The sequence below is a fragment of the Antennarius striatus genome, chromosome 22 (assembly GCF_040054535.1).
Source record: "Antennarius striatus isolate MH-2024 chromosome 22, ASM4005453v1, whole genome shotgun sequence".
In the NCBI taxonomy this organism is placed as follows: Eukaryota; Metazoa; Chordata; class Actinopteri; order Lophiiformes; family Antennariidae; genus Antennarius; species Antennarius striatus.
The window spans coordinates 3695019-3711902 of NC_090797.1; the positions used below are offsets into that span (position 1 = coordinate 3695019).

At 42.2% G+C, this 16884-nt stretch overlaps 1 protein-coding gene across 2 annotated transcripts; it reads left to right on the forward strand.

Moving 5' to 3' along the window:
* Nucleotides 1–39: 39 nt before the first annotated feature.
* waslb (WASP like actin nucleation promoting factor b) lies at nucleotides 40–14876 on the forward strand. 2 transcript variants are annotated; one of them, XM_068307218.1, is made up of 11 exons: nucleotides 40–444; nucleotides 6220–6354; nucleotides 6575–6661; nucleotides 6919–7015; nucleotides 7892–7915; nucleotides 10429–10615; nucleotides 11339–11381; nucleotides 12094–12247; nucleotides 12883–13403; nucleotides 13490–13598; nucleotides 13813–14876. In XM_068307218.1, the coding sequence occupies exons 1-11, from the start codon at nucleotides 340–342 to the stop codon at nucleotides 13872–13874; spliced, it is 1524 nt and encodes a 507-aa protein (XP_068163319.1). In that variant the 5' UTR covers nucleotides 40–339; the 3' UTR covers nucleotides 13875–14876. The 2 variants fall into 2 exon arrangements, with proteins under 2 accessions (XP_068163319.1, XP_068163321.1); XM_068307220.1 differs by lacking the exon at nucleotides 7892–7915.
* Nucleotides 14877–16884: the final 2008 nt, after the last annotated feature.

Here is a 16884-nt window from a genome sequence, read left to right on the forward strand (position 1 = left end):
TCCCGGATAATGGACTCGTCCTTACTCTGCCATGTTGGATGGAACTGGCTCCGTGCTTTCAAGCGGCCGGACTTCCCAGGAAAGTTTTTACCTTGTACCGTCTTCACCAAGTCTGTGCAGTTTTGACATTATTGTGAAGAGGATCGGGATATCACTTTGCATTCCCAAATTACTTAAATTTTGTGGCACATCGGTCTCGGGGATCCCTGGAATAAACCAAACCGGTGTGAGTGGGGGTCGCAGGAAGGCCACGGATGACCGAGGGATTGTTTATGTATCTTTTTGGATCCCATATAACGAATTACAATCGGTTTACACTTTATAAATTGATCACCAATCATGAGCGGACCACCGCCGCAACGGCGGCAAGCGAATGTCGGGTCGATACTACTGACACCACAGGAAAATGAATGTCTGTTCAACCACCTTGGCAGGAAATGCATCGTAAGTTTTTCTCATCAAATTAAACTATGATAGCAGGCTAAGAAAATAAGCTAATACTGCTAACTTGGCTGTTTGCCGTATCGACACGGTTAGCTTTGATGTGTAATGGTGCGTTTATAGCCTACATTTCGGTGTTGTGATTTCTAGTTTTCCTCTAGAAAAATATTACAGACTTGAAACTGGTGATGTTGGAATGCTTTGACATTAAGGCGACTAAGGGGGGCTAATAACGAGGGACCCCCTGTCCCGTTTGGGTAAAAAAAAAACAAGTTTCAGGCCTTCGCTGATACGCCTTTAACTTTCAAGCTTGACACACCTGGAATCAGACGTGCAATCCTAAAATCCCAACGTCCCCTAAAGTAAACGCACGTCAGCCTAGCTGAAACAGTGAAGTTACTAGCTTTGGGTTTTTGGAACTGTTAAAGCCATCAGTGGGAAGCAGGGCAAAGAAATTACTTTTTTTAGGGAGGTATTACATAACACAGCTGAACCTTGCTTGTTTTCGGGAAGTGTGTCCACAGTGAAGAATGTGCCGACAAGACTTGGCAGAAGGTATCAGAGCTGACTAGCTAAAAATGCTTGCCATGCACACCACTGAGAAAGCATTGGCATTAGCCTACTGTACACTGTGCAGTCACGAATCAATACTGTGAGATGCTCTGGTATTATTTAAGACTGTCAGCATCATATTCATATGTCCTCATGTGTACTCAGTCATGTAGCTGCACAATAAAATCCTGCTCCATATGAATAAGACATCTAACACTGCAGCTACATGTTACCATATTTATAGATGATGTTTGTTTTTACTTTTCATAATCTTGCAGGACAGGTTTTTTCTACCTAATTATTTAAAACCTTTTTTATGAGTGACTTCTGCAGAAAAGATGAATATTCAACCATCTTCAGAGCAAACATGGATACCTTCGGGGGTTTATTTCAATCTGCTTCGCCACTGGTGAAATAATGTTCGCATATGCAGGCGATTTGCACTGCTGGAGTATGAGCCTAATAAATTAATACACAAGCATTTTCCGAAGAACATTACAATCTGGTCGTCTTTCCTGTGTATGTGGGACCTTTTCTCTTAGTTGATGAATGCTGCTGTCCAGAAGTGGGGGTTTTTTTGTTGTTGATGTTGTCTTTTGTTTCTTTGTGGGCCCTCTTTTATGGTTATCATAGAATTGCATTTTTTCTTTCGTAAGGTTGGCTGATTTTGAGGTTGTTGTCTACAATTAAAGGTGTGTGTAGTTGTTCACTCTGATCTTTGCAAATCAAATGCTGACCAGAGTTACTCATTGAAACCCAATGATATCACCTGCAAATAATGTCACACCCTCACCTTTTGTGCAGATAGCCTTCGCAGTAATTCAGTAAATTACTTGTCAGGTGCGGCATTTAATCAGGTTCGCTCTTTAGATCAAGGTCAGTCTGAAACAAGTTTGCTAAAACCTGCAGCTAAGACAGAAGCTTACAAATCTGAATTCTTCTTCTGACTTTCACTTGACCTGTTCTCAGGTTACTTCCCCATACTGATCATAGTTTCCAATAATTGTGTATTGTTCAGATAATGCGGCCGAGGGAAACAGGAATGGCTCTTCCTCTTAGTTGTCAGTGGAGCTGCTTCATTCCTGCAAATCAGTCATATTCTTGGTGCCCTGGATTTTCCCCATGTTTACTTTAAAGAGTGCATTTCCTGTCTCATGACACTTGCCCCGCCCCTTTTCAAACATGAACGCACAGGTTCCTGAGGTGTGTCTCCTGGCATCTAACCTGCTCGAGACAATCCAGTGACGAAGTTTCTTTTGCATTCGGGCAATCACGTCACTTGACATGTGAGAGAGATGTGGAAACAGGAACATGCCTGATATTATGGCACTCCTGTGTGTGTCTGGGTACATCTTTGCAAGCAGAGAGCATTGGAAAACCAACGGCGTATGAGAGTCTGAAGGAAGAGGGGATCTGAAGAGACGGGCATTGTTTGTCTCCCTGAGCCATCTAATTAGAATCCCCATCAGGTAGTTTAGTGACTGACTGATTTTGTGTTATGTAATGTTCTTATTATGCAAAACGTCCAGGTTTCATGGTCACCTTAACTTCCTTTTCCTACTCATCTTCTGACTTCCCGAATTACTCCTTTGTTGTTAAGTCCTTCATTATTTCAAGGTAGAAAATGTTCCATTTGTCCTTTGATGGTATTTAGAGAGATTTTATGTCCAGATTTATTGCACGGCATTGCTTTGGACCTTCCCTTATTATTGCAGCTCTAAAGCAGATAACAAATCACCTCCCACATTATGTTTGAATTCTTTTTTAAGAACTGTTTATTTATCCTAGCAAAAGGCGGTTTAGATCTCTCAAAACAAGGAAAACAATTGATTTTTCCATTTGGATCATGTGAGATCTTGAATATCTAGAGTCCTCACCATCTAATTTGTGAGTCAGGTAGTATTATTTTGCAAAAAAAGAAAAAAATTCACAGAAAATTTTCTGTAATTTTCTGACCTAAAAGATAAATGCAACTGATCCACATTTTAACATTATTTATGACATCCGTGTGTTTCACCCTGCTGTCTGCTGCTTTAAATAATGTAGCCAGACATGCATAAAGAAAGAGCGAGGCATACCGCTCCATGCGTGGTGGACTTACTCATTAGTATTCTTTCTGCTGTTTTCACCGTCGCCAACACTGTCTGACTGTGCAAAAGGTGGAAAAGGTCCAGTTCTGTGTGTGTGTGTGTGTGTGTGTGTGTGTGTGTGTGTGTGTGTGTGTGTGTGTGTGTGTGTGTGTGTGTGCGCACACACTCCGTCGCTGCCTGATCAGCAATCCCATCCTACAGGAAGTCCTGTGGTCGGCCTCCTCCGGTGATTTGGTGCTGTAGAAGTAGAACATGATTCCTCCACTTCACCTCCTCTCTAATTATCTCCTCTTTCCCAGTTTTCATCTCACCTCCGCTTTTCTCTTGTCGAAATTTCCCATTTAAGTTGTGATTTCATTCAGATAAATGTGATACTTCACACATTTTGTGTAGAAATAGGCCTGATTATTTGTCCAGGGAACAAACATGCCAACATTCTTTGTGCTGTTTATGACATCTACTTAGAAATGTTGTTTCGTAAATGATTTGAACGCTATGCTTTGTGGAAGCACTCCTTAGGTCAAAAGTTAATCATTCACATCAATAAACAGAAGCAGGCTTGTGTTTTTTGACTTATATCTAAAATATGTGACTTGTGTCATATCATTTTTCCATTGCACCTGTCTGGATGTCTATTTCATGTTATATTTCAGGTACAATTCAAATCCAGCGTCATTTTAAAAAAAGTACGGTGCTCTTTCTCAGCTCCTTTTTATTTTGTCCTTGTCTGGACAGGTGGTCAGCTTCATTCTTCCAGATCGAGTGAGTCTGAGGTAGATAATCTATTTTTTGCGTTCACACGAATACGGGAGGTTTTTGTGATGCCACCGATGAGTCTACTTCATGCAGCCTGTGGCCCCGTCAGGAACAATCAGCCCTTCGTGAGCTGACGAAAAAAACCCCAGGGCCTCGGAGGCTGGACGCCATCACCACCGCTTTCACAGAGAAGCAGAAATTGTGTTACTTTTTTAAATCTTCCTTTCTTACACATCCAAACAGTCAGGAGCTGTGGTGCTCCAAATAGTCCAAACGTCTCTTTGATTATGAGTAAAAAAATATCTGGTGCTGCAGCGGGGAAGGAAAAGTGGCCGTTCAGTTATTGTAAACCTACTCAGGTTGTGCAAATTCCAGCTTGTTATAAATATGAATTACAAATGAATGAAGGTAATCATCATTTATAGATGAGTTAGAGGGCCAGCTATTTTGTTATAATCTCTTTCATAATATTAATGCATGCAGCTGAGGTTACAGAGCTCGCTGATGTGATTTGGGATGTCGTTCATTCAGGGAGGCTCTAGTCTGATTCACACATCATCACTGTGATGTAACGGCTCCTCAGCATGTGCACTTACTGTTCTCTTATGTGGTGTTAATTGGGCTGCATGCAGTTTCAGCTCAGTCATGTTTATTTCAGCCTTTCATTCAGTCCCTTTGAAGCTTGTATACACTGTTGGCTGGGGCGCATCGAGCATTTAAAATTAGGAGTACAGGATTCTGTTTTCAGACAAGCTTCCAGGAATCACTTCTCTGTGTGTTTCAGAACTATTACCTGTATTTTAACAACAGGAACAATCAGTTTTTGGACTTTCAGTTTTGGTTCCTTAACCTTAGTTCTGTCACTCAGAAAGGAGCTGAGAGACAGACCTGGTAACTTTAACTTTACGCACCCATGGCACCATACTTCTGAGAACTGGTTATTTCATCAACAGCATTTCATCTCCCACAGTTGATGTCGCCCACATCACCGTCATCTAGTCTGGTCACGCTGACAGCTGTCTGTAAATGAAAAAAGGTTTAATGGGTTAGTCGGCTCCGTAGGCTGAGCTAACCACACAGGAACCGGCTCTGCAGGGTTTGGATCACGGGTTTTTCTCAGGTGTTAAACAAGATATCGCCTAAGTGGCTGACGGGTGTGTACTTTGTCTAACGGCATGTTTTCCACTGTCAACATTTTAATGAAAAACTTTTATCCATTTGGGCAAATTCATAGAACAAAAAGTTCTCACTTTTACCTAAAGAAGATATTTTCAAACTCATTGTGGTCAAAATTTGCCTGCAGGTGGGAGGAGGCTTAACTTCTGTATTTTCAGAAGAGAGGTTATGATAATTCCATTTGCTAACTGATCAAACACTTCAGGCTGTGTGCAGAATTATTAGAATCAATATTGGGACTGGAAACAAGTTGGGGTGTTTTTCCAGCTTTGGGTTATTTTATATATTCAACTAAAAAACTGACGTATTGACGTTGCCTCTGGAAACATCACTGCTTGCAACATCGGCGTCAAAAATAAATGAATAAATGGGAAGCCCTATATTCACACAATATCTTTCACAAAGCCTCACACACAGCTGCCTGTGTTGACTCCAAATCTGCAGGAATTGTTAGCCAATCCCGATGACGCCACGAAAATCACCGAGAGTTCCTTTCGTCGATGCGCTCGCTTTCATCTTCGTGTTAATGGCTGTAAACCGGACCCCTCGGTGTGACACGATGCCCAAGGCAACCAGTAAAACCTGCGGGAGTCGGATTTGGTCTTGTGATCATGGATGTTTTTGTCTGTGTGTGTATCGCTACAGGTGTCATAATATTTAGTGTTCAACCTTGAGGGGGGGCTCCCCGTAGTTTAGGATCAGATGCATCCTTTTAAATCCCACCAGTGTGAAACAGGAAATGCTGACTCTCAAGATCTGTCTGGTATTTGTCATTGATTGGTTGTTGGTTCTTTTCCGTGCGTGACGTGTGTGGCAACTTCCTTCTCAGAGTCGCAAACTTTACATGTCTGTCACAATAAACACTTGTATTTAGCAAAGGCGAACATTTGACTGATTGATATTGATTGAGAGACCGACAAGCTGGCAAAGTGTTCAACGCTGCCGTGTTGGTTTTAGCGCTGTGCAGCCGGTTTTTGAATTTCAACGCAGTCAGCTTGACATAGCAAGGATGAAGTCGCTCTTGTTCTGAAAGCCTGACTTAGTATTGCTCCGTCAGTTTCCTGTTTCCTGGGGGATTGTATGCATCTTCGTTCATTCAAGTCGCTCAATATTCATTCCACGCCGCAATTAGTTTGGTAGTTCCGTTTATTTTCAGTTTACATAGCAGTATTTTATTCACATTTTTCTCTCTGTCTCTCTCCAGACGTTATCTTCAGCCGTGGTTCAGGTCTTCACAGCGGAGAGGAACACCAGCTGGAACAAGAAATGCTGCGGCGTGGCCTGTCTGGTCAAAGACAACCCCAACCGGTCCTACTTCATCAGGGTCTTTGATATCAGGGTGGGTGCAGAGGTGTTACAATAACGGAATATGTGGTTCTACATTATTAATCAGATGACGGCGCTCTCCACAATTAATACCCAGCGGTGGTTTGCCTCTGCTTTTAATTCATGATGACTCTGTCTTTATATTGGGGGTCTGTGGGATGTCTGACCTGCAGCATTAACCTCTTCTGACGCCTGAATCCTTCATCAAGCCTGTTTTTTCATGTTTCCCACAGGATGGTAAGATGATGTTTGAACAGGAGCTGTACAACAACTTCAACATCTACCTCCCCAAACCATACTTCATCACATTTGCTGGAGATGTGAGTTCCCCAAAAGTCTTTTTATTCCTGATCTCTCCTGTAAACAAACATGGCATAGAAATCATAGCTTTATGGAATGTCCATTGCTAATTGAGTTTTTACTGTGTGCGCACAATTAATTCAAGGTGTTGGAGGCAGTTGGCATTTCTTACATGTACTTACAGTGAATTTACACACCTTTTTGTTGTGTGTGTGTGTGTGTGTGTGTGTGTGTGTGTGTGTGTGTGTGTGTGTGTGTGTGTGTGTGTGTGTGACAGACATGTATGGTGGGTCTGAATTTCGCCAGCGAGGAGGAGACGAAGCGTTTCCGCGGTCATGTGACAGAACTCATGGGGAGAAGACAGAGAAAAACTGGTACCAGCTTCCTACTGCTGTTTCTAACTTCTCATCGTTTCGCACTGCTGTTATTTTCTTTTAAATTTTGGTCCAAGGGGGCACTGTAGCTTCAGGCTAAAACATGATTGGTCATCTCTGAAATGGACCATAATAGTCCAATGACTTGTGTGAATGGGGTCTTTATTACAGGTTATATTTTTCTCAAAAGAACTGAGTAGTTTTATAAAATCCATACGATCTCTTTAAGCTTTAAATGTTTGTGTCCATCCAAGCAGAATCACATTAAGAATTCAATGAAAAACATATTGTTCATGCGAAGCGGTTGGGATGCATTCCTAACTTTATTATTGACGCTCCTTTTTCTTTTTTTCTTCTTCTTCACTCTTCTCATCACTTGCTTGATTAAGACCGTCTGTCCTGCTTCCTCTTCTGCGGAATCATTTCCTTTACTTTTCAGCAGATTGCTCTTTCATCTTTCCCTTTCAGCCCTTCGCTTTGGGCTCTTATCTTTCCCCTGAAGACTTCTGCTTTCTGACTTTCAGCCAGTGGAAAAGCCAAGTCAGCAAGTTTGTGTGACAGTCAATGTCATTCTAGCATCACTGATGTATTCTCTCTAAGAAAGGAAGGAACTTTCCCCTGTCCTCTGCTGACCACTGATTTCACATCACGGCAATAGCTGGTGTCGAGTTCCAACTCTAAACCTGCTAACGAAACCCTTTGCTTGGCGTTTTCCCAAATAACTCATGCACAATGCTGCCAAGCCCTGTTGTTAACAACCTATAAACTCTTCTCCTTCTACGTCTGTGCTCTAACGTATTCTCACCTATCACTAACACGACTGGACACATCGGCGCAGGACTTTATTGATTTCATGTGTGTTGTCTGTGTTCACAGAGAAGAGACGCGACCCTCCAAATGGTACGTTTGTTTTTGTTTTATTACTCTCTTCCTGTCGATAACTTCAGAAATAAACCGACTATATATAGAAATACAGTAGACCTTACATTCACCTTACATGGAGCAGGCTTGTATTTGAAGGCCTGATTCATGTAAATTAAAAATAATTTACTAAATTTTAAAGTTTTGCTCTGCTTTTGCCTTTTCAGAGTTACTGATTACTTTTGACATTTCCTTTGTCTTTCACATTAAAATCCCTCGACCATTTTTTTGGACAGACCGCCTTAATTTCTTTCATTGTGGCGTAATTCTTGGAGTATTGCTGTACGAAAGAGTCCTTGAAGTTGTTAACAGAAGCTGGATACTAGCTCAGTAAAGTTATAAAATACAAGACATACGAATAAAACAACATGAACTCAGACACACATCCACTGTTACAAAACTTGTTCTATTAAAATAAAACCAATAGCCTCAATCCTTTCACTCTTGCTTGTCGGCTACACAACCGCTCTGATGACCTGCCTATCCTGGAGCTTTAAAACCCTCTCTTTAAATATGAAATCATATCGAAAATGTTCATTATACATAACTGGTATACACACTATTATCTTTTTTTTAACCTGGCTTTTATTTGTTCTGGTCGACCAGTATCAGAGGCGCAGCTTTCAATCCACCCCAAGCTCAGATTTGAGGAATGTGAAACGTCCTAAGGGACACTGACTATTTTTACCCAACATAGTTTGAACCAGCGGGCTTTTAAATGTGCCAGAAATATAACATATGTGTTTCCCAGACATTGAAACTGTACCTGGAGCATCTAAAAGGTCTGCCTATGCTCACCTTTACTGTTGTGCATAAATGTACGTGCCAATTTCCGTCTCAGGTGGGTTCAGTGCATCCTATGAGTGAATTGGTTTGTTTCCAAACGCCATCATCTCCCTCCCTCCCTCCCTCCCTCCATCTGTTCCACTCTCACCTCCCGTTACCACGTCACCGCTTCGGTACTATTGCTATTCTCGTACTCGCTTTTTCTGGTTTGCCTTTTTCCTCTGCTATCCTCTGGTCATCTTTGAATATATCTTTGTTTCTCTTTTTTCCTGTTTCTACCTCGACTACAGCATCTTTCCCTCATCCATCAGATTCATCATGTTTTAGAAACCACTGAGATTACTGTAGGATTATTCATGGAAAGGGTTTTAATGGTTACATAAAATCCAGCTCTAAATCCACAATGATTTGCCTTGGATTTGATGCATTAGCGTGTTTTTGCATGGAGGAGGAGTCAGTAGCGGAGGTGGGCGGGGGAAACAGTAGCGGTAAACCAATCGGAGCGTGACGATCTGACATTGCGCCCAGCTGACCTGTTACGTCAAGTGAAAAGAAAAGGCTTGGGGATTGAAAGCATGGCGATCCCAGATGAAAATATAAAGCGGGGAGAAGGAACTTTGTTGACTATTTTCTGTGTCAGAAGAAAACGATGCGTTGTGATGGAAGGAATTTCAGGAAGAGTAAACTTGCCGTCTGCTGACTTAAATGTTGGCCGGTTCTTCTCCTTCGCTGGACCTCTGCCCTCCCAGCTCAGACTGTGTGTCTGTGTGTAAAACTCCACCAGATGTCTGATCAGGATATTCCTTTATTAAATACAGACCGTTGCTCCAAGTTCATCACAAGTTGGCTTTTTTTTGTGCTGATGTTTTGGAAACATTTTGGACCTTTTTTGGTTTCAGTTTCTCTTTAAGATACCGGAAACATTTTGAGTATTTTTTTTTTACCTGTCAGGTGAGACAGGAAACATTTCTTTCTTTGGCTGAAGAATCTGTCCTCTCAGTCTTCTTGGTGTCTCCATCCGAGTCATGTAGTTCAGTTGCGGTCAGACGCCATCATGATGTTCTGCACCACCTTCCTGTCCGCTCCATCTGAGGACCTCAATTGCGAGGGCAGCGGAGAAAGAGGATCGTTATCAGATGGAGGCTTCGGCCCGGGGAGCTGCCTGTCCTCCTTGCACTGCCTGGTTCTCCCACAGGACGAAATGTACCCGACTCTGTCTGAACTGACCTCCCAGCTCCCCGTATCCCCCAAAAAGCAAAGTCCCAAGTTGGTGGACAAAGCGATTTTTGATGTCGGTATGACCACCTGCGGAGCGAGAGATAGTGGGTGTGTTTGGGAGAGGAGGAGAACGCAGGACAGTCGTTCAGCCTCACCTGCACACAGAAATTCTTCCAGAAGTCTCTGTAGTGAGGACGTTAAAGGTACGTGCTGCACCTGAGGCGCTGGAAGGAGAAAACTGACCTTAAGTTAGTGGATTGAAATGATTGTCAGACCTGTGTGCCCTCAAGAGTCCGTTTCAGCAAATCAATATTGGGTTACGTCTTTGAAAAGCCCCTCTTTTGTTTTAATGAAGTGTTTCAGTAAAGATGTCAGAATTTATTCATTCTTCTTTTAAAAAAGCAGCTTTGTTTTTAAAGTTTGTCATATTTCAGTGCTGTTGTTCCACTTTCGGACATGACACCTCAACTTCCTTGTCATCTCCTCAGGCCCGTCGCTGCCGATGGCGACAGTCGACATCAAAAACCCAGAGATCAGCGATGTTCGCTTCCACCACAACAACAACACTCAGATGAATAACATCGTGCACTCCCCCTTCCCCAAGAGGGAGAAGAAGACGAAGGGGAAGAAGAAGAGGTTGACCAAGGCCGACATCGGCACACCGAGCAACTTCCAGTGAGTTTCCTGGGTTGCTCCTAATGTGGGGTCGGGTTCAGTTAAGGCTGTAGTTCAGGAGTCTAAATGAAAACTAGTTCCACTCATGTACTTGATGTGTTTTTGTTTAGGTGCACCAGGAAGCTTTAGTCGGTACAGAACCAGAGAGAATGGTCCCACTTGACAGATATGTGTGTACATTCCTCCCATTCAGTGCCAAGATTTGAAAAACATTTACAAATTTCAGTTGGAGATCAGCGATTTTGCCTGTAGATGGCGCTGCATTATAAAGTTCTACATCTTGATCTGTCAACTGAGGCTTTATAGAGTCAGTACTATTGTCAGATTAAACATTTACCTACATGTGAACCTGGAACGGTCACATGACTGTCAGCTTTTGAGTGTACGACAGACGCTTTTCGATTCGATAAATTGGTCCAGAGTCCCAAATCCGTCAAAATGCTGATCAGTCTGGGCAGGACATAAATCCAGTCTGTCCTTATCCTGAATCCAATCCTATAAAGTCTGTGCTGTGATTGGTAATGCATGAAAATCTGCGCTGTGCTTTCAGGAAAGGTCTATGGCAGCATGCTTAGTCCTTAATGAGATACCACAGATTACCAACGAGCCCTCTGGGTAAAGGAAAGGGAATCGGGTCACTGCAGCTCGTGCAGCGGTTCAATCAACCCGATCCGGCGATTCTGTGATCTTTGATCTCACCATGTGATCTGACCTCTTTCACAGGCACATCGGACACGTAGGATGGGATCCAAACACGGGCTTCGATGTAAGTGTAACGCAAAAACCTTGCATCCCTTCATACGCGACACCTCACTGGTCAAACATTCCCTGTTCCTCGCTCATACTGAAGTACAGCTTCGAAATGTTGAGCCGAGCTGCACAAGTGAACACGTCACAAGGAGATTTTTAGATGGGAAAGAATCAAGCTGCATCTGCATAATCCATGGACCCGTTCCCAGAAACAAAAACAAAAGAGCATCACCAGATATTATCCTGGATGATGAAAATGAGATCATGCAGGTCAGGCGACTTCTGTCTGTCAATGAAAGATGAAATCTAGATTTACTTTGACAAGTTTAATATTTTCAAGGACTTTCAAGGAAGAGGGAAATTCTTCTTAACTTGATGCATCAGCTGTGATCCATTGGAATGTATAACATAATTATGTAACAATGGCCGATAGTGTCACCCCACACCACTAGGTGGCAGCAGAGCGGCTAGAATTTTGGTCTTGTTTAAAAAAAAACTCATTTTCATATATTTTAGACGGAATACCATGCAGACCATAACCATCAAGGTTATTCTTTTTAAACTAAGGAGCCCATAATGATCCAAAATAAAATAATATTATTAGATATTTCCACGACACCAGCCTCCGTCATTATGGTTATTATCGTCCATGGCTAATAACCATAATCACCTGTGTGATAACCTTTAAAGCTGAGTTGTTAGAACAGACTCATCTCTTCTGTCTTCAGTTGAACAACTTGGACCCGGAGCTGAAGAACCTGTTCGATATGTGCGGCATCTCAGAGGCGCAGCTGAAAGACAAGGAGACCTCCAAGGTCATCTACGATTTCATCGAGAAGAAAGGCGGCGTGGAAGCCGTCAAGAACGAGCTTCGGAGACAAGGTAAGTCAACGTAGAAAAAATGACCATATTAAACCAATAATAATCGGCTTTCAGTGACATTCCGGTATCTTGATGTTAACCGGTGTGGTGGTTCTACCCTCAGGCCCCCCCAGGTGGAGCGGTAGGTTCCTCTGCACCATCTGTTCACGCATGTCGGGTTGGATTGTAGAATTGAGCTGAAGTGTGCGGTTTTGGTTTGTTTTGGAGTTTTTTTGTTGCCGTGTTGTTTGTAGTTGAATTGACTGGTGTATTTTTTTTGCAAAACACAGGAAATATTATTTTATTTTGTTCTTTACAGTTTGCGTTTGAAAGAACTTTGCATGTGTATTCAGGCTTTAACAACCGTCCATCAGACCGAAGCGACGAGATGTTTCTGAATGAATTTGTTCTCCTGAGGTTTTCCAAAACCGTGTTCAGATTTTCAATTGCATCTTCGGAATTGAAGTCATCTTCAAATAAATCGGCCAAAGTTTTGAGACAGAAAATGAACAGTAGCCTATTTGCTTTCTGAGTGATTTGATTGATTGTTATCAATCATTATGATCGATCACTTGTGACCGTCCAATCTAATCAATCGTGATTGGCTGTCGTATCTGAAGTACACTTTTTCAATTTTTTTTCACATTTCTTTCCAGCTCCTCCCCCTCCTCCATCCAGAGGCGGCCCCCCTCCCCCACCTCCCCACCACAGCTCAGCCCCTCCTCCCCCTCCTCCTGCCCGGGGGCGAGGGGCCCCGCCGCCACCTCCGCCCTCTCGAGCTCCCAACTCCGCACCGCCTCCCCCTCCTCCATCCCGACCCGGCATGTCCGCCCCACCCCCTCCCCCTCCCAGTCGAGGCTCCCTCCCACCTCCACCGGCGCACGCCTCAATCCACGCGTCGCCTCCCCCGCCACCTCCTCCACCCCCAAGCAGTACAGGCGGACCACCTCCACCTCCTCCTCCTCCTCCGCCTCCCGGCCCCCCACCTCCCGCTCCACCTCCGCCGCCCTCGGAGGCTAACGGAGGGGACGGCGGTCCCCTGGGGAAGTCGGCACTGCTGAGTCAGATCCGAGAAGGCACCCAGCTGAAGAAGGTGGAGCAGAAGGAGCGACCGGTGTCCAGCACCGGCAGGGACGCCCTCCTGGACCAAATCCGACAGGGAATCCAACTGAAAACGGTCAGAAACTAACCCCCCACCCCCCCACGCATGTCGCACCCATCAGTCGCCTCCTTCGTGAGCTCAACGCTGTTCATATTTTACAGAGGGACGACACCATCGAATCGACGCCCTCCACCCCGGCGCCATCAGCGGGCATCGTGGGAGCGCTGATGGAGGTGATGCAGAAACGGAGCAAGGCGATCCACTCTTCAGGTACGAACCTACAGGAAGTTACTCCAGGTTTTATTCCGGTTCTCTCACTGCATGTATTTGTTTTACTTTCCGGCTAAATTTTTATTCCATGAATCAACACTAAAGTTTGATCAAGAAACTAAATCAACGTCTTTCTAAGATGCTGCAGTAAAAACTTCACATTCCCTCCCATCCATTTTAAGCCGTCACATGAATTCCTTCTTCTCATCCACAGATGAAGATGACGACGACGAAGAGGACGAGGACTTTGATGATTACGACGAATGGGAGGACTAGCGATTTTTTTTTGTCCACTCCCCAACTTCCTGATGATTCTGACATTAAAATAGCTCATGTCTTTCGTTAAAAAAAAAAAAAAGGAAATCTTTAATTTCAAAATTATAAATGTAAATGTTCTATTATTGATGTGCTGTATATTTTTGTTGCCTTTATGCTTTTTTTTTTAATTAATCTGTGCAATACCTCATTTAATCTGTAAATGTTTGTCTTTCTCATATCTGAGGTCGTTTCTTTATATCCGTCACTCTGTCAACTCCATGTCTCCTGTCTCATTTTAATTGTTCTGATTTTTTTTTCCATCTCTTTTCCCGCATCCCAAAACTTCTTTGACATCCGTCAGCGACATCGGTCTCCCATCATCCCATCGCTGTAACTCATATATTCACACACCCCCAGCTTGATATGTGCAATTTTCCATCAAGCTGTCATGTGAATCATAGAATCTAAGATGTTTGGGGTTTTTTTTTATTGTTGCTTTTGGTCAGCGATTGAACGGGGAGGGCTTCCAATTTTAAGCTCCCCCAAATCCTCACGTCAGCTGCGTCGTCATCGTTTATCAGGAGGGAAAAAGAAATTAACTATTTTCGTACCCTATTATTCTCTAGTTTATTTTTACTTACTCAAATTATCTTAGTCTGAGCACTCATATTTTCTTAAAAGAAAAAAAAAAAAAGGAAAAATGCTCTTTTTGGAATATTTACCTTCATTAGCTGACAAGTGTAAATTTTGCGGAAGAGTTTGAGTCTCGCTATATTTTTGCACAGATTGAGAGAAAAGACTTGCTGCATAAATACAGGACATTTTCAGGTCTGTATCATTGTTGAACATGTATGCTTTATACAATGACACAAAAGCATTCATGTTAACTAACAGTATCCTACACTACAGTACACAGAAGTTGCCTACGCCATTCAACTGGGCTACCTGCTGTGAATTTAAGCTCTTTTCTTAGTCACACTACAGATTTATTAAAATTGTTTCTCCATTTAAGCCTTTTTTTTTTAAAAAAAATTTATTTTACAGTAGCAAAGTAGAGTATAAATGAAACTGTTGGAATCAGGTCATTTGTCGTGTAAAGCTTTAGGAATAAAGAGTTCTTACTTTTACACACCCGATGCTAATGATGGGTCCATATGCTAAGTTACTTGACAGAAACAGCGAGGCTAAAGTAGCGTTCCTCCCATTGTCGACTCTAGAGTCATGGAATAATGGAATTTCTTAATAAGAGCAGTTATTTTATCCAAAGTAAAAAAAAAATTGAGTAATTCCTGTCTTGTGTTTATTTAAAGCTGCGTTTTTCCCCAAGATAGTTTTTTCTAATTTCCAGTTTAGTGCACAATTATAAAATAATTTTAAAATCTAGTTGTGTATTTTCAGTAAAGGACAACAACAGCATGACTAAACCCATCCAAGCTGGCTAAGAACAACATTTTGGGCTAATGCGAGGATTTGTTTGCTATCTGCAATTGAAATACTGTACGTCTCTTTTAAACTTACTGTAATTTGCTTGAAAGCAGCCATTGGTTGTGACCTTTATAGAAAAAGACTACATGCTAACACTATGTGCAGAAAAGCATTTAGAAACTGAAGTAAAACAAAGCTAAATTTCCATGACAACCAGCACAAAGTCATGCTATGTCATACCAAAAAAAAAAAAAAAGGCTGCAGCAGCAAAACCCCCCAATGGTTTTTGAATTGAATTTTTTGTGTTTTTAGTGTTAAATCCATCAGTTTGTTTTTTTTCAAGAGTTATAAACCAGCTGTTAACCTTTTATACTGAAGGACATCTGGTTCTGTGGCCTTGTGGGGTTTTTCTGCAGCAGCCATATTAGCTTGATTTATGTAAGGCTGATTTCAACATTTTTGGCCAAAATAGTAGTTGCTTAAATTAGCATGTATTTTTTAATTTTTAATTTTATAAGAGCATCCCAGAAATAGGGATAGCCTATGAGGTGTAAATTGTGCTAACTAATAGCATGCCAACATTAGAGACCCAATAAAAAAATATTTTCACCGCAAAATGGAATGTTGGCATCCTCACAATCTTTTCTTTGAGAGACAAATTTCCAATGTTTTGTTTTTCAAGCTAACCTGTCCTCTTGTGTCAACATACACGTTGATGTGGGGGGGGGGGAAACGCCGTATTTTCGCTTCTGTAGGTAACGAGATGTTATGGATGCCAAGCCTTATCAGCAAGGTTATACAAATAAACTCTTACAGTGTACACTCCAATAAAACGTTGACATTTAAATCTTTTATAATTTGAGCTTCTTTGTTTTTCCCAGCTTTTTCTTTAAAAAATCTCTTCTAGAAACCTTTAATGTTGGCGGTTCTTATTAACACATCCACGCTGCCTTGCCTCCTATGTGCTTTGTGGCACTAGTGTGTAAGAGTCACGTGTAATTCGACCGTTTGTGTGTTTGCCAGTGTGTGTGTGATGAATGCAACACTCATCACTTGAAATAGAAAGCTGGACAGATCTGGAAGCAGCTGTGTGAGGGATTAGCGCTGCTTCGACTGCTACCATTTCAGCCCCTCAGCCAGGTAGAAATTAATGAGGCCCTGGTGTTTCTTTGTCAGGATGTGCATCAACCACCCATTTATTCATATTTATATCAAGATCATAAAATGTCTCGGAACATAAACCCTCCAGGGAATAAAAGAGAAAAGGTTAGGACCTAAAAACTGTTCAGTGATACTTTGGGATTCACTGACTCTGTGATTTACTGTCGGACACAATAACGGCCAAACAATTCCATGGTTATTTTTAGCTGCTGTACACCTCGGCTGACCCTGTATCAGTTCTCTCTGAGGATCTTATGAAAAGTATTAGTATAGGGAGGGCATTTTCCACAAACACAGCCGGAAGAGGTGCAGCAATTCTAAATATGTCATCCATAGCATGCAAAATGAAAATGCATGATAATACTGGATCCACATGTCCAGAAAATCAAAACTTTGAAATATTAGATGCATTAGTAGTGAATTTGCCATTTAAGGCACAAAC

Coding starts and splice junctions, on each gene's coding strand:
- waslb (XM_068307218.1), top strand. CDS start 340: ATGAGCGGACCACCGCCGCAACGGCGGCAAGCGAATGTCGGGTCGATA. Junction 7,916..10,428: donor GAGACGCGACCCTCCAAATG/GTACGTTTGTTT, acceptor TCATCTCCTCAG/GCCCGTCGCTGCCGATGGCG. Junction 11,382..12,093: donor ATCCAAACACGGGCTTCGAT/GTAAGTGTAACG, acceptor TTCTGTCTTCAG/TTGAACAACTTGGACCCGGA.